The 27,996-nt window shown below is 58.6% G+C and overlaps 2 protein-coding genes across 5 annotated transcripts in view; one reads left to right on the top strand and one right to left on the bottom strand.

The window, feature by feature from the left end:
• Positions 1-10: 10 nt before the first annotated feature.
• ATCAY (ATCAY kinesin light chain interacting caytaxin) lies at positions 11-27,346 on the bottom strand. Of its 4 annotated transcripts, none has more exons than XM_044752790.2 (13): positions 27,215-27,346; positions 24,657-24,773; positions 15,935-15,993; positions 13,359-13,580; positions 12,192-12,377; positions 11,848-11,950; positions 11,295-11,426; positions 10,505-10,591; positions 9,700-9,798; positions 8,977-9,012; positions 6,766-6,837; positions 5,509-5,541; positions 11-2,361 (listed from the first exon to the last, which is right to left on the bottom strand). In XM_044752790.2, the coding sequence occupies exons 2-13, from the start codon at positions 24,731-24,733 to the stop codon at positions 2,352-2,354; spliced, it is 1,116 nt and encodes a 371-aa protein (XP_044608725.1). In that variant the 5' UTR covers positions 24,734-24,773; positions 27,215-27,346; the 3' UTR covers positions 11-2,351. The 4 variants fall into 4 exon arrangements, with proteins under 4 accessions (XP_044608725.1, XP_070347845.1, XP_044608726.1 ...); XM_070491744.1 differs by lacking the exon at positions 27,215-27,346 and adding an exon at positions 26,804-27,191; XM_044752791.2 differs by lacking the exon at positions 6,766-6,837.
• The window catches only part of LOC106832361 (zinc finger RNA-binding protein 2), an 80,887-nt gene continuing 60,973 nt past the window's right edge, over positions 8,083-27,996 (top strand). Inside the window, 3 exon segments of the mRNA XM_070491739.1 lie at positions 8,083-8,176; positions 24,181-24,371; positions 27,277-27,428. Of these exon segments, the coding sequence (XP_070347840.1) occupies positions 8,164-8,176; positions 24,181-24,371; positions 27,277-27,428 (356 nt within the window). The 5' untranslated portion in view covers positions 8,083-8,163.

Raw genomic sequence — 27,996 nt, 5'->3', positions numbered from 1 at the left:
CACAGACCTCCATTCTCAGTGACATTTATTTCACATAAAAATCCCCCAAAGCTTGTGGAAATGGCATCTGAACCTCACGACGGTCCGCATAACAAACCGTTTTTCGTTTTTTAAAAACCGCAAAACTCGCCGTCTGGGGTGGGGGAGGAGCGTGTGAACTACGAGTTTGGTGGGGGGGATTTATGACGACACGTCCCACGGGGCCCACGAGGAAAGCCCAAAGCCCGAGTCGCCGAGGGCCGGGCGTCCGCTGCATCTTGGCTGGAACCGCCTGTGGATACGAATCTACCGCAAAGACGACCCCGCGGGGGGAGGGACGCGGGGGGCAGCCTGCCTGGACATGGTGGCCCCGTTTGGTCTCACGCCTGAGGACAGGCGGCAGGCCTGGGGACCCAGCTCCCTGGGGGTCTCTCTCTATCCTGGAGGGGCTGCTGCGGCCAAGCGGGGGTCCTCGGTTCCGCTTGCCCATCGTCTGTGGCTGCTGGTGGTCCGGAGGGGCGCTGGGTGGGCCCGGTGGTCCCTGTTGGAATGGTGAGTCTGCAGACCCCTCGAGGGGGCCCTGAAATCTCCCCGTTTGTGTCATCTGTCACCTCTGCAGGCACTCGGTTGTGGCGGGATTGGGGAGAACGCGTGAGTTCCATCCCGGCTCCTTCTGTGAGCTTGGAGTGAGCCCCCAGACTTCCAGGAGTCACCGCCTTCCTGCGGGTGGCCGTCTGGGGCCCTCCGGACCGTGCGTGGGTCTCCGAGGGGCTGCACTGACCACCTGAACCCAGAGTTTAGGGCCCCGGAGGGAGGGGCCCGATGGAGGGCAGCCTGGAGGGGCCCGTCTGCCAGCCTCTGCTGCGTGAGGCTCCGGGGGCCACACTTGGGCCCAGAACACCGCCCCTGCCCTTCATCTGACATCTGGGAAACAGCAGAAACACAAATTAAAAAACCCCGCCAGACCCCCAAACGCCCTGGCCCCACGGGGGCTGTGCTGGGACCTGGAAGATGCCTGGCCCAAGCTCGCTGGGAGGCCTGGCATTTTTCATGGCGTTGGGGCAATTCCTCGATGGGCAGGACCCCCTCCCACATGGCAAAGTTGGGCGTCCCCTTCCGGCGGCACTCACGCCACCAGCTCCCTCCTGCCACGGGATGGCCCCAAACACACCCCCTTCAATGTCCAGGACCAGGCAGCACTCGACGACATTCCCACCGAGGCCCAGAAACGCAGGCCAACCGAGCCTCGACGACACCCGCTAAAAAGCCAGCTGGAGGGACCCCACAGCGTGCCAGCTCGATTCCGCTCAGAGTCACAGAAATAAAGACTCAGGATTGGAGGGGACCGCAGATGACCGCTTTCTGCAAGCGCCATTCAGCCGTTTCTTTAAATGCCCCCAGAGACGGGGAGCTCACTACCTCGAGAGGCCACTTGACTGGTGTTTGGACCGCATTAGAAAAAGTTTATCTTCCGTCCAAGAGAGATTTGCCTCCTTTGAACGCAGGTGTCCATTGTGTCCAGGCCACCGGGATTTCTTTTCCCGAGCGACCTTCGCAATGCTGCGAAATCCCATACCCTGTCTCTTCCTTTTTCTCGGTCTGTATTTCCGGTACAAGCCTACATTAGAGATGGTTTCTCAGCCTCCGCTCTCGGTGGGAGCCCCAGGGGGCTCATCCCAACCCCATTTTCGGGGGGGATCGGGGAAGTGGGGACGGCTCATTCCCTCGGGAGGAGGTACGTTACAGATCGGGGTCGCCCTGTGGTGTGGCATCTGAGTTAAAGGGGCTTGAGAATGTTCTGGATGGAGACGGGAGTGTATTTCTGAGACTGGAGGACAATGAAAAGCCACGAGGTCGAAGGCCGGGAGGTGCCCGGGGCCCCACCCTGCGGGGGGCTGAGCTCCCCGGTCAGATGCCCAGGGCTGCGGGGGCCGTTCTGGGAGGAAGGCACGAGAACAAATCCAGACCCGGCTGGGGAGTGGGCATCTGTGGCTCCAACCTGGGACAGGTGACGAGCAAGAGAAGGGTCTCGAACCAGGACTTTGTACAGTGGGAGGGGCCCGAGGCCACCGAGGACACACTGGCCACGCCCTGTGCTGCTCACTCTTCTCGGCCGGGACTTCATGAGCGTGGAAGGATGGAGGGCTGAGAACCGGGTCCTTTTCCAGAACATGCTAGTACCGCATCGTTAAAAAAAAATGTTTCCAAGCAGCTAAAAAGGATGCTGGGCTTCAGAGATGGATGGAGACTGGAACCCTCTGAAGATGGGACTCAGGAGGAGGCGGGGGCGAGATCCGGGGCCAGAGGGCGTCTGACAGAGGTTTCTTGGCGTCTGGAATCTTCTTTGTGTCCTTCTCTGTCCTCACGTCACCTCAGGACATGCTGAAGAGAGTAAAACACAGCCAAGTTACTATTGTTTTTAAAGAAAGTGGAAAATGCTGTTGCAGGTGCATGGAATCCAAAAGAATGACCTAATCTGGCTTTGGTGCACCCTTGGTAGCAAGAAAGGCACCTGCCCTTTGGGGTCGGTCACCTGCCACTGACCTTCCAGATGGGGTTCTGAAGAGGACCTCTCTTTTGGTCCAGCCTAAGAACAGGCCCTGGGCCGGTGCCCTCAGTCAGACAAGAGGGAGGCTTCAACTCACCCATCCACTCACCCATCCACCCATCCACCCATCCGTCTGTCTGTTCATCCATCCGTCCAACCATTCACCCAGCCACCCATCCATCTGTCTGTTCACCCATCCATCCATCCGTCTGTTCATTCATCCGTCCATCCATCCAACAACCCACCCACCCATCCATCCATCCACCATCCATCCATCCATCCACCATCCATCCATCATCCATCCATCCACCATCCATCCATCCACCATCCATCCACCATCCATCCATCCATCCATCCATCATCCATCCATCCATCCATCCACCATCCATCCATCCACCATCCATCCACCATCCATCCATCCATCCATCCACCATCCACCATCCATCCACCATCCATCCATCCATCCATCCATCCACCCGTCTGTTCATCCATCCATCCATCCATCCACCATCCATCCACCCGTCTGTTCATCCATCCATCCATCCACCATCCATCCACCATCCATCCATCCATCCATCCACCATCCATCCATCCATCCATCCATCCACCCGTCTGTTCATCCATCCATCCATCCATCCACCATCCATCCACCCGTCTGTTCATCCATCCATCCATCCACCATCCATCCACCATCCATCCATCCATCCACCATCCATCATCCATCCATCCATCCATCCACCCACCATCCATCCATCCACCCTCCATTCATTCATCCACCATCCACCATCCATCCATCCACTTATCCATCCACCCACCAATCCACCAATCCGTTCACCCACCCACCCTATCCATCCATCTGTACACCCACACATCCACTCATCTGTGTCCATCCCTCCATTGCTCCCACAATCCCTTTTTTGTGTCTCTAATCATTAAACACGCTTCTGTTATCATCTCTCCCTGGGGATTCCTGGGAGGGAGTCTGATTCTGCTGTGTGTTGTATCTGCTGACTTTCCCTTATGGTGGATGACTTCTTCATGTGTTCTGTGTCTGTGGGTGTGAACACCTCTCCAGAAGGCGTGGATTGAGATGGTCTTGTCAGAAACGCACCGAGAACTTGCTGCTACTCAGTGTCCCTGAGGCAGCTCTGGTTCAAGATCCTTTTTTTTTTTTTCTTTTTTGGAGGAAGATTAGCCCTGAGCTAACATCTGCTGCCAATCCTCTTTTTTTTTTTTTTTTGCTGAGGAAGACTGGCCCTGAGCTCACATCCGTGCCCGTCTTCCTCTACTTTATATGTGGGACGCCTACCACAGCATGGCACGCCAAGTGATGCCATGTCCGCACCCACGATCCGAACCGGTGAACCCCGGGCTGCCAAAGTGGAATGTGGGCACTTAACCTCTGTGCCACCAGGCTGGCCCCTCCAGATACTTTTTGTTGTTTATTTCTCAGCTTGGGGCTCCCTGGGTCACATGGGTGGCATTACAGTGGGCGTCCAGGCCATGTTACAGATGGGAAGAGAATGTGTGATCAAGGGTCAACCTGCACGTTCCAAAGAAAGGTCTGGCCCTTACCTGGCTCCTGGGAGGTCACCTCTGAGTCCTGGGAACGTCCTGTCTTGACCTGGGGACCTTGGGTCATGCCCCATGGTCCATGCTAACAATGCAATTTAGAGGGACTGGAGGCTAAGGCCAGCCACGCATATGTGACTGACCCCTAGTAAACACCATGGACACCACAGCTCGGGTGAGCATCCCTGGTTGGCCACACCTCCTGCACTTTGCCCACATTGCTGTTGGGAGAATTAAGGGCCATCCTGTTGCTGATTTTACTCTGGGTCCATCCTTCTGCTGTAATAAACCATAACCGTGAGCATAACAGCTCTGCTGCATTCTGTGAGTCCTTCTGGCAAACCACTGAACCCGAGGAGGGTCTCCTGGATCCTGACACACGGCGAGGCCTTTCCTGGCATCTGGAACCAGGCAGAGAGACCGCGACAGGCCCTGGGTGGATGGTGCTCCCTTTGCTGAGCTATGTCCCAGGCTTGTGGGGGCCTGGCTCCAGGTGGGCGACCATGCTGCTCAGCTCTGGGGCCTTGTGTCCACCCAACAACTCACCCACCCATCCAACCATCCACCCATCCATCCACCCATCCATCCACCCATCCATCCACCATCCATCCATCCATCCACCCATCCATCCACCATCCACCCATCCATCCACCATCCACCCACCCACCCACCCATCCACCCACCCATCCATCCACCCATCCATCCATCCATCCATCCACCCATCCATCCACCCATCCATCCACCACCCACCCATCCATCCACCCATCCATCCACCATCCATCCACCATCCATCCACCCATCCATCCACCCACCCACCCATCCATCCACCCATCCATCTACCATCCATCCACCATCCACAAATCCATCCACCATCCACCCATCCATCCACCATCCACCATCCATCCATCCTCCATCCATCCATCCATCCACCCTCCCATCCACCCATCCATCCACCATCCATCCACGCACCCATCCATCCATCCATCCATCCTCCATCCATCCATCCATCCACCCTTCCATCCACCCATCCACCCACCATCCATCCATCCATCCATCCACCATCCACCATCCATCCATCCATCCATCCATCCATCCGCGCACCCATCCATCCATCCACGCACCCATCCATCCACTCATCCATCCACTCATCCACCCATCCCTCCATCCATCCACACACCCATCCATCCATCCAACAACCCAACCACCCACCCACCCAGCCATCCATCTGTTCATCCATCCATCCAACCATTCACAGCAGAGGCCCTGTTGTCATGGGAACCGCTGTCTCCCTGACTCCCTGGGGCCGTATCTCCATCACTGATGATAAATCATGGGGCACCTGTCCCTGGGTGGGCTCCACTGAGAACATTTCCAAAATAAGGAGCAAGCTCATCCTGCTTCCCACCCACCTCGTTTCCTGGTCCTCCGCGCCCAGAGCAGACCTGTGGGAGAGCAAAGGAGACTCAGCATTATTGGCCTATTTTTGGCACCTTGGCCGTGAGCCCCAGGAGGGCTGACGTGGCTTCGTCTTCATCAGGTACCAGGCAGGCGTCAGCGCGTGCCTGCTGTGTAACAAATGAGCCGGGACAGGCTGGCACGAGGAGACAGGCCGAGGCCCTTCACTGACGCAAAACAAAACCACTAATGTTGCTCGGCATCCCCTAAGCCCAGGGACACTGACCCACCCACAGGAACTTGCACAAAGGTCACCAGCTGGAACCTTCATCTGAGCGCAGACCTTGGTCTGTCGGACGCATTAGCGGCCCGAGGTCCCTGTGCGTGGCCTGTGCTGGCTGCAAGGAGGAGGAGAAGGAGGGGACGGTCCCCAGAGGCAGCCACTGCCCTCAGGGAGCTCAAGGGCAGGGCAAGGAGGGGATGACAAGGGTCAAAGGCAGGAGGCAGACCCCACGGGAAGAGAGCACAGGTCTGGAGGCGAGAGAGAGGGCCCGAGCCGCGCTGTGTCCATCTGCACATCCCGGGCCCAGGCACTAAAGACTTTCAGTAGACATTTGCTGGACTGAAAAAAAAGAAGAGGGGAGGGGTCGAACGGGAGCAACCGCTTAACGGGTTCAGGGTCTCTTTTTGGGGTGACGGAATGTTCCAGAACTAGAAGGAAGGTTGTTGCACAGCATCGCGAATGCGCGAAATGCCACCAAATCGAGCACTTTAGAATGCTTCATGGCACCTTCTGTGAATGTCACCTCAACAACAACAAAAAATAACAAATGAGTGAGGAGGCTCAGGAGCAGGAGGAAAGGGGGCCCGGGGACACGCTGTCCGTGGAAGTCGCTCCGACGGCACACGCGTCCCGTGTCCAGGCTGTCAGCACGGGAGCACCAAGCCCCCACCACGTGGCAAGGGGGGCCGAGGAGCCAAGTTGCAAATTTTATTTGCCGTTGATTAGTTTAAATTGAAATCGCGGCCTCTGCGAGGGGCCCCCGTGGGGGGCAGCTCAGGGGGGGAGGGGGAGGACCCCAACGCTGAGCGTCGACGATGGAGAGGGCACCGTGTTGGCCGGATGACCCCCGTGTTCTCATTTCCTCGTCACGACGACATCGGGGTCGTGAAAACGCGGTGACATCACGATGGCTCCGATCGGAACTTCCAAGGGGGCTTGGCAGCCCCTGGGGGTGTCCGCTGTCGCCCGCGGTCACCTGCCCGTTTACCTGTCGTCCGCCGGCGCAGCCTCTGGCTTCTCTTCAGACCTGGGCAGGACGAACTCGGGCTGCGGCCTGGCGCTGGGGACAGAGAGGTGACGAGGATGACAAGCCGGCGTGGACCGCGGAGTCTCTCCCTGGTCACCGAGAGCCGTCTGCAGACGGCTTTGCTGCCCCCGGGAAGCGCGGGGCCCGGAGGACGGAGGGAGGTGTCTGTTACCCGGGTGAATGAAGACGAGGCGGCTGGAGGAAGGGGGTGTGAGCGGGCCAGGGAGGGCAGGCCCTGAGCCATTTCTCAGCTGGTCACCAAAAGGCATCTGCACTCTTGTTCCCTGGACGCTGTCGCCTCCCGGTGCCACAGTCCCCGAAGGGTGGGCCCTGCCGGTATTGTTTATCCCTCTATTCCTGGCCCCAGCGGAGGCTTGGCACGGGGAGGGGAGTAACCCAGGGAGAGACAGAGACAGAGACAGAGACAGAAAGTCAGAGAGAGATGGACAGAGATAAAGACAGAGAGACAGAGAGACAGAGACAGACAGACAGAGAGAGGGGAGGAAGGAAGGGAGAAAAAGCAGCAAGACAGACAGACCTGACCCCCCTCACAGCCGTCAGGAGGGCGACTGTCATGAAAACAGACAATGACAAGGGTGGCGAGGACGTGCAGAAATTGGAACCCTCGTGCACTGTCGGTGGGAATGGAAAACGGAGCAGCCGCTGAGGAAAACACTCCAGCGGTTCCTGGACAGATTGAAAGTAGAACCAGCATGTGATCCGGAATCCCACTTCTGGGGCTACACCCCAAAGAACGGAGGGATGTTTGCACAGCCGTGTTCAGAGCAGCGTGATTCGCAGCAGCCAAAAGATGGAAGCAACGCGAGTGTCTAGTGATGGAGGATGGACACACACAACGTGGTCCAGCCACAGCCTGGAATATTACGCAGCCACGAAAAAGAAGGAGGTCCTGACACCTGCTCCCACGTGGACGGACCTGGAGGACGTGATGCTCAGTGACGTGAGCCAGACACAGAGGGACACACACTGTGTGGTCCACTCACAGGAGGTCCCCAGAGGAGCCACATCCACAGAGACAGAAAGTGGATGGGGGGCCAGGGGCTGGGGGAGGGGTGGGAGTCAGTGTTTCATGGGGACAGAGCTGCAGTTTGGGGAGATGGAAAGTTCTGGAGACGGATGGAGGGGATGGTGGCACAACCGTGTGAATGTGCTTCATGCCGCTGAGCTGGGCACTTAAAATTGATTAAGAGGGTGAATTTTACATTATGTGCATTTTACTAGGATAAAATTTTTTTTTAAAAAAAAGACAGGATGGAAGGAAGGAAGGAAGGAAGAGAGAGGAGAGGAGGAAGGAGAAGCGAGAGAAGAGAGAGGAAGAGAAGGAGGAAAAGTCCCCGAATGGCACAGGATGGTGAGTCCTGCCCGCCCTCCAGCCCCCCTCCCCAGGTGGCCCATGGCTCGTCTGGCCTCTGTCACCATTAAATGACTCTGTGAAGCCGCCATGCTTTTGCTCATTACGTGTCTCATCTGCTGCCATCACCCTCCCTGCTCCAGGACCCATTTTCCTCGCTCGGTGAGGCGTGCCTCTCCTTCACCACTTGAAGAACCTTCTGGACCAGGACTCCATCTTATTCACCTGTTTCCCACTAGGCTGGCCCAGGGCCTGGCAACGACACAGGCTTTTGACCCACCAAAAGCCCCAACTCTCTCACCGACTTGCTGTGTGGCCTTGGGGGATGGCTTGCCCTCTCTGAGCCTTGGATTCTCATGGTTACACCACTAATGAAAAATGAGCCAATTAGATAGCAAAGGGGTGTTTCTGGGTCTCCCAGGGGAGAGTAAGGAGCTTGTGTCCCCTCTGTAAAGGGAGATATTATTATTAATATTATCCTGGTTACTGTCATTAGTCTTTACGGAGCCACCATTTTCCCCAAGTGGCACAATCGCTGCCATTGCTCCTGAGATCTCACAATGACGCCCAAGGTGGCTATGAACTTTTTACTTGCCTAATGTCACCTGTCGGTAAATGGAGGAGCCTGGATTCGAACCCGGGTCGGACGCCAAGCCCTCAAGGGAAGGGCAGGGGCTTGAGCCGTGTGCTGCTTGCATGACATGGGTCCCTGCTGAGCCAAAGCCGCCGGTCGCCCCCCCGGATTTGGGCCCAGCTCAGCGCCAGCCCCGACCCGGCCCTGACGGAGCCCCTGCACTGACCTCTCTCTCCTGGCCTTGAGCCGCTCCTCTTCGTACCTGGAAGGGAGAAGGAAAAGCACGTCGGGCGCAGCCCTCCTCTCCCCATGCCCGGAATTCCCTTCCCTCTGGAACAGACACGACCTCATCGTCACATCCGAACACACGCCAGGCTGTGGAGGCGACAGGACAGCCCGCCACTCTCTTTTATGTTCCCTGTAGCCGCTTTACAAGCCCCCTGCTTGGTTGGCATATTCCAGCATCGGGTGTAGACACGACTCGGCAGACCCTTTTTGCCGGTTCAGCATCAGCGATGGAACCGTGCCCTGATAAAGCAAGGCCCGCATCCACGTGGGCGGGTCTACACACCCCTCCATCAGGCCAGTTTTTCTGTAAAGGGCCGAAGAGGGGATGTTTCCGGCTTGGCAGGCCAGTCTCGGTCATCGCGACTCAATTCAGTTGTAACTCAAAAGCAGCCGCCGATGGCGCATCAATGGGTGCGCGTGGCTGTGTGCCGATAAAACTTTATTTATAAAACCGAGCCGGGGGCCGGGGCTCGCTGGCCCCCGAGATGCCCAGGGCCGCTGCCTTCTCTAATCTCACATACGCCTGTTTTTGCTTCCGTTCTGCTGTTTTCCCAACGCGCCTGGTTCCCGGGCAGCCGTGTTTAGCTGAGCGGGGACGTGAGGAGCGCGGGGGGTGTTAGGGACGGAGGGGGTGGCGCTCCCACGGCACAGGGACACCTACTGGAGCACGCAGTCCGGGATCTGCACGTGTTCCATGGGGATGAGCTGCTCCAGGCCTTCCAGGCTGTGCACGTACTGGATTTTGTTGATGAACTTGACGCTGGCAGGATGGGGAGGAGGCAGGCGTCAGAGACGCAGCCCGCGGGCGGCACCCAAGCCACACGGAGAGACGGCACACGGCAACGCACACGCGCCCTATTCCAGGGCGCCCCGAGCATCTTCCCTCCAGCTTTTCGCCCTGCCCGATGCCAGCCTCCACCCCGCGCCCCTCGGGGGCTGGACAGAGCAGAACCGGCCCCACGGTTATTCCAAAAAAACCAACTTCAACCTAATTTTGGTGATACATAAAATCAACTTTTTTCAAGGTCAAATCAATTCCCCTAAGGATGAGAACTATAAGGCCAAGAGAATATAACGGCCCGATAAATAATAAAATAATCAAGTCACAGTAAAAGAAAAGTCAGGTAGAGGGGCCGGCCCGGTGGCACAGCGGTTAAGTGTGCACGTTCCACTTTGGCAGCCTGGGGTTTGCTGCTTTGGATCCCGGGTGCGGACATGGCACCGCTCGGCACGCCATGCTGTGGTAGGTGTCCCACATATAAAGTAGAGGAAGATGGGCACGGATGTTAGCTCAGGGCCAGTCTTCCTCAGCAAAAAAAAAAAAAAAAAAGAAAGAAAGAAAAAAAGAAAAATGGAGGATTGGCAGCAGATGTTAGCTCAGGGCTAATCTTCCTCAAAAAAAAAAAAAAGAAAAAAAAGACACAACAACCCCCGAGGGTGTCTGGATACGGGCTCTAGACGCTCACCTGATGAAAGGCCGGGAGATGGCCAGCACGGTGCGAATGAACCAGGACGGGTGGACGATGATCAGGGACTTCAGGTTCTTCCGCAATCTGCGTGGGGGGCACAGGAAGCAAGATGAGCTCCCAGTGGCTCCAGGCTCCTCCCGGTTTTCCGGGGCGGCCGTGCAGCCTCCGCAAAGCTGGGTGCCTTCGCAGGGTCGTGGGAGCTGACGGCCGGTCCCGCCCGAGTCTTAATCCAGAGTCTGAGCTGTCAACCGCGTGGCCACACCGCCGCCCCGTCCTGGAAGCTTTTCTGGGCGCCCCGGTTCTGGGTATCACTTACGGTCATGTTGAATTCATATGTCCCCCCCGCCCTGAAGTCATACGTTCAGGTCCCAACCCCTAGGCCTCAGGATGGGACCTTATTCGGGAAGAGGGTCCTTGCAGGAGAAATTAGTTCAGGCGAGGTCACACCGGGGTGAGGGGGGGTGGCCCTAAACCAATGTGACTGGCGTCCTTATAAAAGGGGACCTTTAGACACAGACACGCAGGGAGAAGGCCACGCGAAGACGGAGGCAGAGGCCGGGGTGACACTTCTACGAGCCGAGGACGGCCAGTGGCGCCCCGAAGCTGGTGGTGACATGGGGCAGATTCCCCTCCTCGGCCCCCTCGGCCCCGGCCCTGCTGACCCCTCAATCTTGGACTCTGGCTCCCAGAACCGGGGAAGGATAAATGTCCGTGGGGCTTTGCTCCGGCCACACCACCGTTCAGAGCGACCTCGGCGCTCGGGGTCCCTGGTCCCCGCCGGGCTCACCTCCTGTCAATCATCTGGTAACACTTCTTCAGCCAGCCGATGCCAGGCATCCTCCGCCGCGGGGTGGCCCCGTTCAGGTACACGATCATGTAATCCTCGGCCACCAGGAGCTCCAGACTGCTGATGACGTACCTGGTCACCGGGCCCGCAGGAGAGGGGACCCGGCCGGCGGGGCCCAGCGTCAGGGAGCCCCAGCTCTCACGCCTGAGCACCCGTGTCCCCGGCCCCAAACAGGCACCCACGGCGGACGGTCCCCCGCCTCTTCCTGAGCGACTCCAGAAAAACCCTGCCCCTCGCTCTCAGCCTCGAGTTCCCCATCTGTGCCTGTGTGTCCTTGGGCAAGTGACCCAACCTCTCTGTGCCTCGGGCTCTGCACTGTAGAATGGGAGGCAACGGCGCCTCCCCCGTGGGGTCCCGGGGAGGGTGGGGAGCGCCCAGCCTCGTGGCTGCCATATAGTAAAGGCCCCGAAATTGATAGTGGTGACCAGGGGACCTGGATGGAGGTCGGCCGGCGGGCCAGCCCGCCCGGCGGGGACGGAGGACAGCCACTTACAGGAAGAGGTTCTCCATGATGTAGTGGTAGTCGGGGGAGCTGCTGTCCGGGAGGAAGCAGGCGGCGAAGACGATGATGGCATTGAGACCCTCGCCGTAGTACCCTGCGCAGAGGCGGCCGTGGGTGGCCCCAGGCAGAGACGGGCAGAGAGCCGGGACGCCGGCCACCCCGTCGGTGCCCGCTGGTCCACGCCTCGGCCCCGTGCAAGTTTCACCCTACCCCCTGCCCTCCCCGAGACCAGGGCTTAACATCCCCGAGGCTCAGAAGAAGAGACCGAGGTTCAGAGAGGGCCACTGACCGGCCTCCAGCTGGTGCCGGGAGGGGGCCGAGGGGCGCGGTCTCACCTCCGTGGGTCACCACCCTCATGTAGGGCCGGATCATGTGCAGGTCGATGCGGTGTTCTTGCTCTCCAATGATCACCGTCCGCCACAGCCGTCCGTTGGCCGCACTGCCGTCCTCGGCCGCGCCGTCCCCGAACAGATCCGCGCTGTCCCCGGGCATGTTCTTGGCGGCGGCCACGGGCGTGTCATCTGGGAGCAGGCGGGGGGTGGGGTGACAGAGGGGACGCCTGAGTCGGGCATCTCATCCCGGCCTCCCGCCTCCTTCCGCTGCCCGTGGCCGCGTGGCCGCACCTCCCTTTTGTCCTCCGCTTTGCCGACTGACGGCGTGTGGCGGGGCTGGGGATGCTGCTGGGGGAAACGGCGGCTCTGGGAGTCAAAAAATCACGCCTAAATCACAACTCGGGTCTTTTTTCAAACTTCAGAACACAGGAAAGTGCTCGCGGGGGACGTCAGGCGGTCGACCTGGGTAGACCCCGTTTCTGCCAATGACTCGCTGTGTGGCCTTTTGGGCATTCTGTCCCTCTCTGGGCTTCTCAGGTTTTTAACTACTCAAAATGTCCCCGTCTTGCCCACCTTCCTTCCTGCAGTCTTCCCGCCTCAGGAAACGGTGCGGCCACATCCTGGCTGCTCAGACCCCCAGAGCAGGCGTCCCGGTTGCCTCCTGTTCCCTCTCTGTTCCTTCCATCCCCGAGGCCACCGCCGCCTCCTCCTCTGGGGTCTCCCTGCCTCCGATCCCCACCACCGCCACCCGCTCTCGCCAGGCTACACTAGGGAGCGAGGATGGGAACCCCAATCCGGTCGGTCCCCTGGCAGTTTCCCACCAGACTGGGAATAAAAGGTGACCCCCCGCCCCCGGCCCTGTCCCCTCGCCTCCTCCTTTGGCTCCCAGCATCCACGTGCAGACGCCGGGACCCTGGCGCATCTCTGGTTTCCAGCACCGTCTTTGTGCCACGTGTGCCGTGGGCCCCGTCTCTTCCCGGCCCGTCCCCCCCAGACCCCCCAGACCCTCAGTGGACACCCGGAGTGGACGCCCCGCCGACTCTGGGCAAATCGGCTGGAGACAGACCCTTCCGGTCTCAGAAAGCCAAGTCCCCAGGGAAAAACCCACGCGTCCCCGAGCCAGAGGGGCCGGAGGCTCCGGGCGGCTCCCGTGGGTGGCCTCGGCCTCACCTTCCCACTCCAGCTCGTTGCCGTTGCCCAGAAACTCGAGCGAGTCGGTCTCGTCGGGGGTCTCGATGTCGTCCACGTTGATGTCCAGGTCATCGGGCGTGTCCAGGAAGTCGTCGGACAGCAGCGAGCCCTCGCTCTGGTCCAGGGACAGGTTGATCTCGGGCGCCACCAGCGTCTTGCGCTTCCGATGGGCCCCGTTGAAGGTCAACGTGTTGGGAGGGGCTGTGGGGAAAAAAAAAAAAACCAGAAAAATCAGACAAAACGGGGTGACTTTTCTTTCTTTTTCCCACTCCCCACTTTCCGCCCTGGCCGCCATGCGACGTCCTCTTGTGCTGGACATTCACGCCGTCACCGTCCGCTCGTCCAGAGCCCCCTTGCGCCTCTGAGCTTGACTCAGTTTCCCCATCTGCAAAAGGGGCTCGCGGGAGGTGAGCCGGGTCAAGGTCGCATGGACGACCCGCCCGCTAGACCCCGGGCGCCGGCCCCGCTCTGGCCGGTGTCTGCGGTTACTGTCGCCTCCGGGCGCGGCTGGCAGAGAACACCCACCCACGTCCTACTTTTTCCATTTCTGGGACCTTCAAGTCTTCAATAAAATGTACGGATCACGGAAGCCGGGCCAGGCCTCCCCGGGGCTTCTGATGTCCCCACCGTACGACATCCCACAGTGGCGAGTTCCGAGATTGTCCGCTTTACCGGATGCGCAAACGGAGGCACAGAGGGAAGAGGACCCTCCAGGTGGCTCTGGAGCTGCGTGGGGTGGGGTGGGGTGGGACCCCCCCATGGTCGCGACTGTTTCCTCCTAAGACTCTTAGCCTGGACTCTCGTTTCCCAGAAAAAGGCGGTTTCTCCTCCCGGGGTGGCCCCTCGGGGTCAACGTCGGGGGAAAGCCATCATCTCCCCAAAGCCAGCGCCAGGGCCAGAGGCCGGCCTCCCACTCCACAGCCAGTGAGGACAAAATAGACACCAGGAGGACAGTCCCGCCCCTCTCTCCCGGGAAGATGTTCATTGATCGACAATTAAATGTACCAGCTCCTCATATTTCCTTTTCTTTGAATTTCCCTGTCCCAGAGCAGCGGGTCAGAGACGATCATAACATTGAGCTCTCTTCCTCTGTTACCGTCACAGCATGGTGACAGTAAGACAAAGTGTCGATGTGACACTTCTCGTTAGCGGGGAAGCAAGGCGTCAGTAATGTCACCATGCGGACCTGGGGGACACAGCATGGAGCGAAAGAGGATTATTCTCCAGCCTTAAAATCGAATGGAATTTGCCCTAAAAAAAAAAAAAAATCCAATGGAGTTTGTCCTGCCGACTTTCAGACTCGCTCGGATCCTTTCTTCCTTCCAATTTCTCCCTTCTGGAATGAGAATATCTCCCCTATGCCTGTCCCACCTATGTATTTTGGAAGCAGATAGCTTGTCTGTGTCTCACAGGTTCACAGCTGGACAGGACAAATCACACCTGAGACGTTTTTCTCTGAAGGCCTTCGACTGATTAGATGCGGCCCACCCGCATTACAGCGGGCCCTCTGCTTTACCCAGAGTCCACCGATTTGAATGTAAATGTTGTATAAAAAATGCCCTCAGCAGAAACATCTAGAATAGCGTTTGACCACATAGCTGGGTACCGTGGCCCAGCCAAGTGGACGCAAAAAAGTAACCATCTCAAGGTCCCTTTTTCCACGTGAGGGGACAGTCACAGGCTCCAGGAACCAGGATCAGGATCTTTGGGGGCTGTTATTCAGCCAGCCACACCCAGGAAGCAAGGTACTGTTCCTACATACACCTCATTTTTCAGAAATAGGATGTGGAGGCCCAGAGCGGAGAAGGGACTCCTCCAGGTCACCCTGCGGGGATGTGACAATCCCAGGCAGAGCCCATGCACTCAGGCCTGAAGAAGGGCTGGCACTCTATGTGATCAACCGTCTGGGACCAGCTGGCCCCCCTCCCTGGTCCACGGGCACAGTGTGGGGCAGGGGTGGGCAGTCCTGGATGCACTGCTGTGTGACCTCAGGGACGTGGCTGTCCCTCTCTGGTCAGTCTTTCCCCTGTAGGGTGGGCACTGTGATGAGCTGCACCAAGGAGATGCAGGCAGAGCAGGGGCCCTCAGCGGGGCTCGGCGAGGAGAGGCCATCAAGGCATTTCCTCCTCTGGCCGCCTGGGACTGCCTGTCCCCGACGTCTGGGGCTTTGGAACCTCAGAGCCATGAGCCCCCCTGAGTGCCCGGGGCTGACTTTGTGCCTGGCACCCCCCGCCCACTTTAAACGTACCACCTCGTTTAATCCTCGCATGCCCCTCCTGCAGGAGGCTCACTCCATGTATTTCAGAGATGAGGAATTGGAAGCACAGAGAAGCTGAGCAACCAGCTCGAGGACACACAGCCACACTGCATGAGAACGTCATGACGGTGTCCCAGCATCTGTCAGCCACCGTGGCTGCTTCTCCTGTAGGCCTCGGAGCAGAGGAGCCCTCCCCCGCCCCCGATGTCCGCCCCAGAGGCAGGGCCTCCGACATTTTTCCAGAAATTTCTAAGGACCTGGCAAGAGTGCGCCCACTTCTGCGCTTAGGGGAACTTACAGGACGCGTCGGCCTCGGGGCTGCCGGGGGAGTCTGATCCCGTCTCTTCCGGGAGCGGCCTGCGGACCAGCGGGAGCGAGCGTCAGTCAGCCACCAGGCGCCGCGAATCCAGCCGCGGGAGGAGATCCGAGAAAACAGCGAGAAATGCGTTTAGTTAGAGGAATCGCTGGGACCACGGACACCCCGTCATTGGCTCAGAAAATCCTCAGACACCAGCGCGGGCCGGCGGCCTTCCCGTCACCTAACGAACGCTACGCCTTTTCTTTTTTTGGAGGGGAAAGCAAAGCCCAGACACGGCTTCACGTGGAGGGGACCCCGCAGAGTGGGGTCTCGACGAGACGCTCGGGTGAAACGCAGCAACGAGCTGTCAGAGGGACACCACGGGGGCCGCCCGGGGTGCAGCAGTTAAGTGCGCCATTCTGATTCTCAGTGGCCCGGGGTTCACCGGTTCGGATCCCGGGTGCAGACATGGTACCGCTTGGCACGCCATGCTGTGGTAGGCGTCCCACATATAAAGTAGAGGAAGATGTGATGTGAGCCGGGGTTTGTCTGGGTTTCCTCGTGGTCGGCTGGGGCGGTGGGTTCCAGGAGGGCCCCGGAGTGAAGGGCCCTCTTCGTCCCATCATCCCAAGGTCCTGCCACCACCGACTGACCCCTGTGATGTCAACTTGGTCCCCTGGCTGGGATGTGTGATCGGCTGTCTGCACCGTAACGTCCCTCCCCACCTTCTTCTTCTTTTTTTTTTGTTGAGGAAGATTAGCCCTGAGCTAACATCTGCTGCCAATCCTCCTCTTTTTTGCTGAGGAAGACTGGCCCCGAGCTCACATCTGTACCCATCTTCCTCTACTTTATACGTGGAACGCCTGCCACAGCATGGCTTGCCGAGCGGTGCCATGTCCGCACCCGGGATCCGAACCGGTGAACCCTGGGCCGCCAAATAGGAACATGCGCACTTAACTGCTGTGCCACCGGGCTGGCCCCAGTTTTTTTAAAGAAATGCAGCCAGCTATGCATTGGTGCCTCTTTAACACCTGGCTGTGGGCACAGATCTGCAAAAGCAGGCCTTTTTCTGGGGCAATGCCCGCACTGCTTTGTGGAGCACCGGCTCTTGCTGCCCGGGTCTGACCCAGGCGCCCCGGCTCCTCTGCTCCCTGGGGGAAGTTCGGCTCCAGGCAGAACGTCCTCCCGAGGGCCCGGGCTGTCCCAGGCTCCCGCCGCAGGGCCTGCTGACTCGGGGATGCGCTGCCACTCATCCCAGCGGAAAGGGGGCTGTGTAGACAGCGACGGACGTAGAACGCTTTTTCCTTTCCTTTTCCAGAATGACTTATTCCTTTGCCTCTGTTCCTCCGAGGGCGCCAGCTGGCCCCCTGTGCAGGGTCAAATCTCCCCAGGCTGCTGCCTTGGCCGCCCTCCCGTCCTTCTCCCGCACACCGTGCATCGAACGTTCTTTGAGTAACTACCACCTCTCAGGACATTAGGGGGTCTTGGAAGGAAAGGATGAACCAGAGGTCAAAGGTCAAAATAGAGCAGAGGCCCAAAGGAAATGAAGACGTGCGTCCGCTCGAAAACTCATACTCAATGTTCATAGCGGCAGGAGTCGCAGTAGCCAAAACGTGGAAACAGCCCAGATGTCCATCAACGGATGAATGGATGAACAAGACGCGTGGTCCGTCCACACACCGGAGTATTATGCAGCCGTGAAGAGGCGCGAGGCCCCGACACGGCTGCACGTGGACGGAACTGAACCCACGACGCTCAGGGAGAGAAGCAGACACAGAAGGACACATGGCGTGTGACCCCATGGATGGGAAACGTCCAGAACAGGCCGATCCACAGACAGAGAGCGGGCTCGTGGGGGCCAGGGGCTGGGGAGGGGGTGGGGGTGATGCTGATGGGGACTGGGCTTCCTTTTGGGGCGATGGAAATGTTTCCGGACTAGATAGAAGTGATGCCCACATAACATTGTGACTTTGCCAAATGCCACTAAATCGTGCATTTAAAATGGCTAATTTTATCTTATGCGGATTGCCCCTCAATTGAAAAAAAAGCGAGCTTTAAATAAAGTCGGAAGAAGGTTTTAAAGAGGCAGGCGGGGCTGAAGCGTCCTCTTAGAGGCCCGTTTGGTGTCCTCGCCGCCCTGTCCCTCTTGTCTGTAGCTGCCGCCCCTCCTGCTCCCCACACGGTCGGGCCTGGTGACTCATAAGCCCAGGGTCCTGGGGCACAGGGAGCTCACCGCCCAACCAAAAGGTGACCCCGAATTGCAGACTGACAGCAGACGCCTCACCCCTAGTTCTGGCTCTGCCCACACAGCATTTAAGAACATTTTTAATTTGCTGCCAGGTCAGAGCTGGGGCACAAAACGTCTAGATTTCCATCTCTTCTTGAATCGGGTCTGCCCTTCGCGAGCGGTGACAACCCCCAGGAGCTGATTATCGGCCACTCCTGCTCCCCCTGGGTGTCGGGATTTCCTTCCGGCTCCTTCTCTCCTTTGGGGTGCCTCCCGGGGGCCCGTCAGCCTGAGGCTGCAATTTCTGCTGTTCTGGAATCAGCCAGAATCAGGACTCGCCCCATGGGTGGGGCACTCGCTCTGAGCCAGGGTGGCATGTTCACCGTGCCATCTTATTTGCTCCTCGCGGCAACACTAGGAGGCAGGGAGAAGCCTATTTCACAGACGGGGAAACTGAGGCTGGGCTAGGGGATGCCCCCCCCTCATGCTGGGGGTGTTGAACCGGTCCGGCGGCAGATCGGATCCCCGTCACTGCCCGCTACTGCCCCCTTGTGCCCGGCCAGTGCACGTGCACCGACCCCAATAGGGACGGAAACAGGGTGGCTGTATGAATGTATATATAATAATATTATATACAATAATACAAATATACATTATATATGTTACGTATATAATGGAAACCTACTGCTTCTGTTTCTTTGAGGAGCCCTGAGTGCCACACGAGGGAGGAAATATAACAATGAAGGAAACAGATGAGCAGAGCAGATGGTGACGCTGGCAACAAAGAAAATCAACAAGATGAGGGAGCGGGAGGGGGCGTGAGGACCGGGTGGTCAGGGAAGGCCTCCCTGAGGAGGTGACCTTTGGGCGGAGACTTGAAAGCAAGAGGTTGGCTGCGGGGAGGTCGTTCCAGATGGAGGCACAGCAGGGGCAAAGGGCCTGGGGCAGGAATGAGCCTGCCGAGCTATAGGAAGAGATGGGACAGAGGGTGGGGGGCAGGGGCGGAGAGAGGAATCGGGGAGCGGGAGGGGTGGAGGAGGAGGGTTGGGGGAGGTGGGGCCAGGGGAGGAGATGTTGTGGGAGCAGGAGGCACCGGGCACAGACCCCAACCCCCCAGGACACCACGAATGTTCCATAACTCTTCCAGACCATGCTGACCCGGAGGAGCCGATTCAGCAGGCTCCCTGGAGGAGGCGCCCGCCGCTTCCTGATGCGGGCCGAGCACATGGCCGCCCTGCCCATCCACAGGGCTGCGGCTTCCAAGGCCAGGGGACACCTACCTGCTCCCCCAAGTCCCGGGGAGACCCCAGATTCTGCTGCGCCAAAGCCCCTCCACAACCTCACCGTGGATCGAGATGGCTCCCCGCGGTGCTGGCTCCCTTCTGTGACAGGCAACCCACGTCCAAAGTGGGGGTCCCCCTAATAGGCAAGGCGGACGGTGTGGCTTTATCCTTTTGTGGTGGGTTGAGTTGTGGCCCCCCCCAAAAGAGAACTCAAGTCCTAACCCCCACGCCCTGGGAAGGGGACCTCCTTGGAAATAGGGTGGCTGCAGACGTAAGGAAGTTAAGATGACATCATCCTGGATTAAGGGGGGCCCTACGTGCAGGGAGGGGTGTGTCTATAAGGAGGAGGAAATGTGGACACAGACGCACAGGGGGATGGCCACGTGCACGGGGAGGCGGAGCCTGGAGTGACGCGTCTGCGAGCCACGGAGGGCCAAGGACGGCCGGCCACAACCAGAGGCTGGAGGAGGCGAGGAGGGTACTCGAGTCTGGACTCCCAGCCTCCAGAAGGGGAAACAATACAGTTCTGTCATTTTGGGCCACCCAGGTTGTGGTCCTTTGGGGTTTTTTTTTTGAGGAAGATTAGCCCTGAGCTAACATCTGCTGCCAATCCTCCTCTTTTTTGCTGAGGAAGACTGGCCCTGAGCTCACATCCGTGCCCATCTTCCTCTACTTTCTATGTGGGACGCCTGCTACAGCATGGCTTGCCAAGCGGTGCCATGTCCGCACCCGGGATCCGAACCGGCGAACCCAGGGCCGCCGAGAAGCAGAACGTGTGAACTTAACCGCTGCGCCACTGGGCCGGCCCCCGTGCATGATCTCACTTACATGTGGAAGATAAACAAACACATGGACAAAGAGAACGGAGGGGAAGGAGGTTGGGGGCTGGGCAAACGGGGTAAAGCGGCACAGACATATGGTGACAGATGACGCTTAGACTATTGGTGGTGAGCACGCGGAGGTCTACACAGAAATGGATAAATAATGTACACCTGAAATTTCACAATGTTATAAACCGTTACGACCTCGATAAAATAACTTACAAAGGAGAGGGAGAGACCCGAGAGATCTCTGTGTCTCTGCCGGCGAGCGCAGAGGAGAGGCCTCACCGGGCCCTGAGCTTGCACTTCGAGCCTCCAGAACCGGGAGAGGAGAAAGGCGTGTTGATGAAGCCGCCCGTCTGGGCGAGGCTGTGTGGCCGCCGAGCTGACGGAGAAGGGGACAAGAGGGGACGAACCCAGGGTGGCTGGAGCTGAGGACGGAGGAGACGCTGAGGATGGTCAGGCCCTTCCGTCGCTGCTTGTCCCGAGCCCACGGCTCGTGCACAATGTTTTTTGGGATTGCTAAGTTGTGCAACACAAAATCGTCTCTGTGTGTGCACTGGGCTGGGGGAGAGAGAGGGCACTGGCCTGCCCTGGCAGGGACAGACAGACGCAAACAGGAGCCGAGTATATATATATATACGGAGAGAGACAGAGACAGAGACAGAGAGACCGAGGGGAGAGACAGAGGAGGGCAGGAAGGGAGTGAGAGAGGACGATTGACAAAGCGAAGGGAGTAAAATGGTAACAATTGGCGAATCTGGGTGAAGGTTTATAGATATTCTGCTAAGTTTGGGACGACAACGGAATAAAAAGCTACAAATAAACCAAACCCAAAGCCCACTGGGCTGTGAAAGGACGAGCGGGCCGAGGCAGCAGGCAGAGATCTCGCCCTGCACCTGCCTCTCCTTAGCTGTGAGACCCTGGCCAAGCCCTTCCCTGCCCTGGTCCTCAGTTTCCTCCCTCGGTTTCCCGTCAGTCTCTCAACCTGCTTCTGCTGGCCTCAGGACCTTTGCTTGTGCTGCTCTCTGTGCTTGGAATGCCCAGCCTCTACCCCCAGCCTCCATCTCCTGTTCATCCTCCTTCATCCTTCACAGCACAGGGTCAGCACCGCCCCCAACCTCCCGGACCCAGTCAGATCCCACCCAGCACTCTCCAGGCGCCGAGAACCCAGCTGTGATTTCACACTGGGTTGTGCGTGAGGTCATAAGGGGACGCCTGTCTCTGCCCCAGACTGAGAGCGGACCCCAGGGCAGCCGCCTTGTTCTTCTCCACGTGTCCTCAGCGTCTCGCTCAGGGCCTGGCATACAGTCGGCGCATATCATGAGAAAGAACGAATGGAGAAAGTGGGGCAGCCACAGAAATCCTCCCCAGGCTGCCCTCAGCTCTGGCTCCAGAGGGATCTGCAGAAGGGCAGGAGGGAGAGGCCGCAAGACAGTGGCCGCGGGAGCGGGGGCTGTGGGCCTGGGGCCCAGCGGGGGGGTCCTCTGACCCCCCGGGGAAGCTCGAAGACGCCCCGGGAAGGGACCAGCGAGCTGGAAGGAACAGAATCGCGCGTTGTCCGGCCCCAGACAGAGCTGGTTATGTGCAGAGGCAGCTGGACTCACTTCTTCCAGAAGGAGGAAGACAGAGGCCATGGCTCGGCGCTGGCTCACCCCCGGGGCTGCACAGCGAGGCCTCTATCCCGCAGACACTGCCCCACTGAGACGGCCGGGGACGCTCCGCAGCTGGGGGACACGCCCCCGAAATCCACCTGCGCAGCTGCCACCAGCCCCGTCTTTGTCCCCACCGGGCTTGGGAGAGGAGAAATCTTTGTAAAATGTGGGGAGGGGCCGAAAAAAGGAACTGGAGGCCCAAGACACAAGTTAATAAGACCAGCCCCGAGGGGGCCGTCTATGTGGGTAGCTGTCATCGTCTACACAGCCTGCTTTAGCCGCCTCGCCCCACGCGCCCCGTCGAGTTCTCACGACAGCTTCGCGAGCGACGGACGGTGGTCTCCATTTTAAGAGAGGGAAACTGAGGCATCGAGATGCTGGAAGGTTGCCGAGGCGGCCGAGCGAGCCTGTCAGGGAACCGGGATCGGAGCCCACGGCCGTGGTCCGGTTCCCAAGGTCGCGCCCTTTTAATCCCGCTGTGCAATAAAATAAATTCAGAGCATTCCCACCCACGTCAGGACTTCCTTGCTCAGAAACGGGCCTTCATTTGCCCAAACGACCCCATCCGGGCGTCGGGAGATCCCTTTCCACGCAGCCGGACGTCAGCATCCTTATGTTGACTTGAAGAGAAGGACTGTGACCCGGAGAGAAGATGCTAAAGGGGAAAGGGCGGGAGGTCAGTAGCAAGGAATGGGCCACCGCTGTCCCGAAATACTTGTATTTTCGAAGACAAACTCCTGCGGACAACAGCGCCGGGCGGACGAGATTCTCGGCTGTTCTGAGCACGGGCGCCTCTGGCTAGAGAACCGCAGTGCACGGCGTGCGAAACGCAGAGAGCAAATGCGACTGGATTCGGGGTGCGGGGTAAATTCAGATTCAAATGGGCGGTGATGCCCCCGACGTCGCGGCTGCTACCGGGCACAGTGGACATGGGGCTCCGACCTCCCCCGTCAGTCTGTGCCCGTTTTGAGGGACCGGTCGTATAAAGCGTATATTGGACCATTTGAGCCCGTTTATTCTATATTGGACTCAAATCTGGGTCCCTTTGGTGCCTGTTCATCAGCCTAGTTCTGCCCTGGGGACCCTCTGTGACGGAGATATTCTGGGACCGCTGATCTTCAGACTCTCTTTTCCAGGGTCAACACGCTTGGTCCCTTCGACTCTCGCTTCCCAGATGCTTATGCAATAACCCTGGGGCGTCGTCTCCCGCGGGTAAAATCCTTGCCTTCAAAGACGCAGGAGACGAGCGGTTGATCCAGGCTCAGGGGGACCCTGCGGTGACAGTGTTTTTTCTCACCCAGCGCCTCTCCGGGAGGAGAAAATAGAGAGAGAGAGGCAGGCCTGGCAGCTCGTGCATCTCAGAAGCAAACGCACACAGCTCCCTTCCTCCGCGATTTATTCCTACGGTGACCATCACCCGCTCGCACGGTATCTATTGAGCGCCGGCTGTATACCAGGCTCCGTCCTCGTGCTGGCATACAGTAGGCAGGGAACCAAAGGTCCCTGCTCTCTCGGGGTTCCGTGGCGCGGAAACAGTCTATAAACAAGAGAAGGATGTAAAATCTTTCGCCTATTAGACTGTCTGAGTCACCCAGGGCTGCCGTCACAAATGACCGTGAACACAGTGGCTTAAAACAACACACATGTACTCCCTTGTGATTGTAGACGCCAGAAGCGAGCCTGAAATCAGTGTCACCGGACTGACATCAAGGGGTGGGCAGAGCTGGTCCAATCATGTGTGCAAAGTCCCGTTTGCGATGGAAGGAAACATTCTCAGGTCCCGGGGATCAAGGCGTGGATATTTTGGGGGGACGTTACTCAGCGAGGAAACAATTCAGGAACGGGGGAGGGGGGAGTGAGGGGGCCTGGAGGTCCTCTTTGAGAAGGTGGCCTGTGGGCAGAGACTGAAGGGGGTGAGGGAGCCAGGGTGTTCCAGGCAGAGGGAACAGCCAGCGCGCGGGGAGTCTGAAAGTCAGAGCCAGCTGGGCACATCGAAGGAACAGGAAGGGAGACGCTAACAGGGCATGAAGGGGACGGGAGTGATGGGAGGTGAGGTCAAAGATGAAGGGGGAGGCTGAACCCCAGATTTTCTGTGGGGTGGGCATTTGCCCCAGGGTTTTTTTTACAGTTATATTGAGCAGACTTTTTTTTTTTTGGTGAGGAAGATTGGCCCTAAGCTAACATCTGTTGCCCATCTTCCTCTTCTTTTCTCTTTTCTCCCCAAAGCCCCCCAGGACATAGTTGTATATTCTGGTTGTAGGTCCCTCTGGCTGTGCTATGTGGGACGCTCAGCGTGGCCTGACGAGCGGTGCCATGTCTGCACCCAGGATCCGAACCGGTGAAACCCTGGGCCGCCGAAATGGAGCGTTTGAACTTAACTACTTGGCCACGGGGTCAGCTCCCTGTCCCAGGGGTTTGAAGCAGGGTACAAGGTCTCTCTGGCTGCTGCAGGTAAAAATACGCCATCCCCTGAATGCATGGGAACCCAGGCGAAAATATTGCAATAGTCGTGAGACAGTTTTAGAAAAATGTTGAGAATTCTTAAAACAGTGTGGGAATGGGAGCTTTTTTGGCTCTTTGGCGGGGGTTGGGGGAGAATCAATCTGAAGTAATTCAGGAAATATTCATTATGTGCCCGGTCAACTAGGGGGGGTCTCTGCACCACCCCACCACCCTCCCCCGGGGAGAAGCACAGGGCCCGCTCCCTCCGCCGACCCCGAGACCTGGAAGCCGCACCTGGGAAGCGCTTCGCCCTGCCACTCTTCCTTCACATCCACGTTTTCCATCCTGAGCGTGGCCTCGGTGGTCCCCATGGGAGCCGGGAAGAGGTGCCGACCCGAAGGAGAGACGAACCTGAAGGAGAGCCACGGAAGGAGGCGTTACTGGGTGACCATCATGATATCAACCCCCCACCACACACACACACACACACAGCACTTCACAGTGATCTGCAAACAGCTCTCACGTCCACGGTCTTGAATCATTCCCCAGTCCCATGAGACTTTCTCATTTCACAGGTGAGAAAACAGAGGCGTGGAGAGTTGAGAACATTCATGTGGGTCTGGAGTTTGAACCACATGAGGGGTTGAACCTCCAGCCACAAGCCCCGCTCCCTTTGAAGCTCTGAAATCCACCCTTCCCAGGGCTTATCATTCCTCCCTCACCTTGGACTTCAACTGGGAAGCAATAAATCAATTAAAGTCATTTATACTAAAGTGTTAATGACTGATATACTTAAGCTTCCTTGCTAGGATTGACACATTCAAACAGGACCTGGTCAACCCCAACCTACCTCCATCTGCTCCAGGCTACCTGCCCTGCCCTGCCTCTCTGTCACCCCACAAAGAAACAAGTCCTGACAACCTGCTGACCCCAGGACTAACGAAGGCAGGGTGGAAAGAGACCGGGGTTGGAAGTCAGGATCTTAGTTACTACCAACCACAAAATGCCGGTTTTGTTTTTATTGTTCTGAGGAGCCAGCTGGCAGCAGGGGTGGGGTGGGGGGCAGCATTCTAGGCTGTGACTTAAGTGCTGGGCCATCGAGAGTGAAAGTAGAACTGAGTGAGATTGCTATCGGGTCCACCCTGGGGCACGGCAGACTCCCAAGCCACTCGCTCTCCCAGCCTCAGCTTCCCTGTCTGTAGATGAAAAAATTGGGCTAGAAATGATCTCTGTGGTCCTTCCGGCTGCAGCATTCCAGGATCTTATCGCTCAATCAACACCACAGCATCTGTGCTTTTAAATCAGTGGTTCTCAACGGGGGGGGGGGGGGGGGCGATTCTGCCCCCCGCCCGTGGGGGACACGTGGCCATGTTGGGAGGCATTTGTGGCTGTCACAACTGGGGGGGGAGGTGCTCCTGGCATGGAGTGGGTGGGGCCAGGGATGCTGCTCAACCCCCCACAGCGCCCAGGAAGGCCCCCCCACGACGAGGAATGACCCGGCCCCAAATGTCTATACATCTGAGATTGAGAAACTCTGTTTTAATCCACACGCTTGGGCAAGGATTGTAGGCCTGGGTTTGGCAGTCATTAAGGAGAGCCCAGGGTGTCATCGTATCACATCCTCCCAACAGCTCCTGTGTTGTCAGCCTCACTCACCAGCGTCTAAGGTCCCCCACCCCCCCTCGCCCGAAGCTGTGGCTGCCCCTCCGGAGAGCTGGTGCACGGCTGCCAGTGTGGGCGTGTCATTCGAAGCCCCTCGCTGGGCCTGGGTCCCTGGAGACGCTGGGTCTGCGTTTGGGACTGTAGCTCAGGGAGCGAGGACCCAGAGGGAGGCTGGGCCCTCTGGGGACCAGGCAGGCGATGGCTAAAATTAGACGCCCCCACCCCCCCCCCCCGGGTGAGAGTTTCTCACTCAATTCTTGTCACCGTCCTGAATGTCGTCATTCATTCACGGAGGAGGGACAGCAAGACGCAGTCCGGAAAGGGAAAAAAATCTCTTCACGATGCTACGGGCGACAGCCGCCCAGAAGCTGACGGCCAGGGAAAGCTCACGTCAGCGGAAATTCGTCTCCTATCTGAAAGGAGTGGTCTTTGGGTCTGTTTTCCTCATCCCAAGGCCGGGGGGGTGACCTCAGTCCCGGGGAAGGACCACCCAGCCCCCCACCCACCCACAGCGCAGACTCTGCAGCCACATATGTTGGCTCCACCATCCTCTAAACGCGGGGTGTGGGTGGGTCCCCAAGGGGCCCTGGACACCCTCTCTCGGATGCTCACTTATATTCGAGGATGGCAAATAAAACAAAGTGAGGGACCGCTGGAAAGTGTCCCTTTGCTCCGGGCTGGCGAATGACCAGCACATCAGGTACAAATTCCGAGAAGGAAGGCGGAATCTGTGTCTTGCACGGTCTCCCTTCCTCCCCACCCGGCAGGCGGGCCTTTACCTGCACATCTCTCGGGTCCTTCTTCCAAATCCGCTCAGGGGGTTATAAATAGGAAACGCGCAGAGGTGGGACCTGGACATGTCAGTCTCTTAGGAAGCATCCCCGAGAGAGGGGCTGAGGGTTTAATCCGCTTAACCTCCAAGCGGGTCTTGAAAATGGTGCAACCCTCTGTCTTCCGAGGGAACGGTGGGCACGGAAGGTGCCCTGGGGGGCGGGGTGTGTGTGCCGGGCGGATGGTTTTCCTCGGCCCGGGGAAAAATGGATGGTACCACCCCAAGCATCACGAGACCGTGCTTCTCCGCTCCCACCCTCCCCGCCTGCCAGAAGGGGGTTTGCGGCGGCAGATGCCTCCGGACAGACCTTCCCGGCAGGGCGGGGGGGGGGCAGGGGGTGGAAGGAAGGTGGACTCACCTCCACGCTGAGTCCCGGTTGCCTCCGCGGCCTCTCCTCCTCCTCCTTCTCCTCCTCGTTAGGCGCAAACAAAGGCGAGCCCCGCGCGGATGCAGCCGAGCATCTCTCGCCGCCGGAGCGCGCTCCCCGGGCCTTCAGAGCATCCGAGGCTGACGCGCGCAGGGGCGGACTCCGCATCCACGGAAGGTCACCCGGAGCAACGTGGCCGGTGCAGGTGGGCGCTTGTGTCCGGGGGGCGGGGAAGGGCCGGCGGTCCGCGGTCAGCTCCCCGTGGCGCACCGCTGCGGCTGCGCCCCCTTGTCGTCGCCGCTTCCCGTGCCTCCGAGGTATTTTCTTCCTTCCAGCTCCGCAGCTGGCGGAGGCTCGGCTTCCTTCAGACAGTGAAAGATGCTGCTTTTGTGTGCAGGGTGGATGGGTGGCTGGGTGGGTGGCTGGGTGGGTGGGGGCAGGGCCGACCGAAAAGCACAGCCCCCTCGCCAGAATCCGGGGCTCTCCATTGGCTGAGCGAAGAGCATCTCCGACAGCCTCCCCAGAGGCAGGAGCGGAAATGAGTTCCTGATGGCGCATCAGAGATTAAAAAAAAAAAAAAAAACAAGAGATAAATAAATAAATAAACAGCGGCGATGGCCTCATTCCTTAGATGGGGGCGGGAATAGCATCCTCAGGGCCCCGTTTCTTGGGTCCCTCAGCGGGCCGCTTGTTCTCCGTGGAGGCGTGTGTCAGAGGCCGGGCTGCATGCTGGGGAAGCACGATCTTCTCGGGCACGTTTGCTGGGGGCCCGC

This window comes from Equus asinus, chromosome 20 (genome assembly GCF_041296235.1).
Source record: "Equus asinus isolate D_3611 breed Donkey chromosome 20, EquAss-T2T_v2, whole genome shotgun sequence".
Lineage (NCBI taxonomy): Eukaryota > Metazoa > Chordata > Mammalia > Perissodactyla > Equidae > Equus > Equus asinus.
Note: the sequence above shows the minus strand (reverse complement) of the source record. Positions and strands in the feature narration are given on the sequence as shown.

Excerpts from the sequence above, each read along its gene's own strand:
- ATCAY (XM_070491744.1), bottom strand. The coding sequence starts at position 26,883 with ATGTCCAGGTCCCACCTCTGCGCGTTTCCTATTTATAACCCCCTGAGC. Across the intron at positions 12,378-13,358 it reads CAACGAGCTGGAGTGGGAAG|ATGACACGCCCGTGGCCGCC; the intron begins GTGAGGCCGAGG and ends GCCTGCTCCCAG. Across the intron at positions 11,951-12,191 it reads GAGGGTGGTGACCCACGGAG|GGTACTACGGCGAGGGTCTC; the intron begins GTGAGACCGCGC and ends GCCTCTGCGCAG.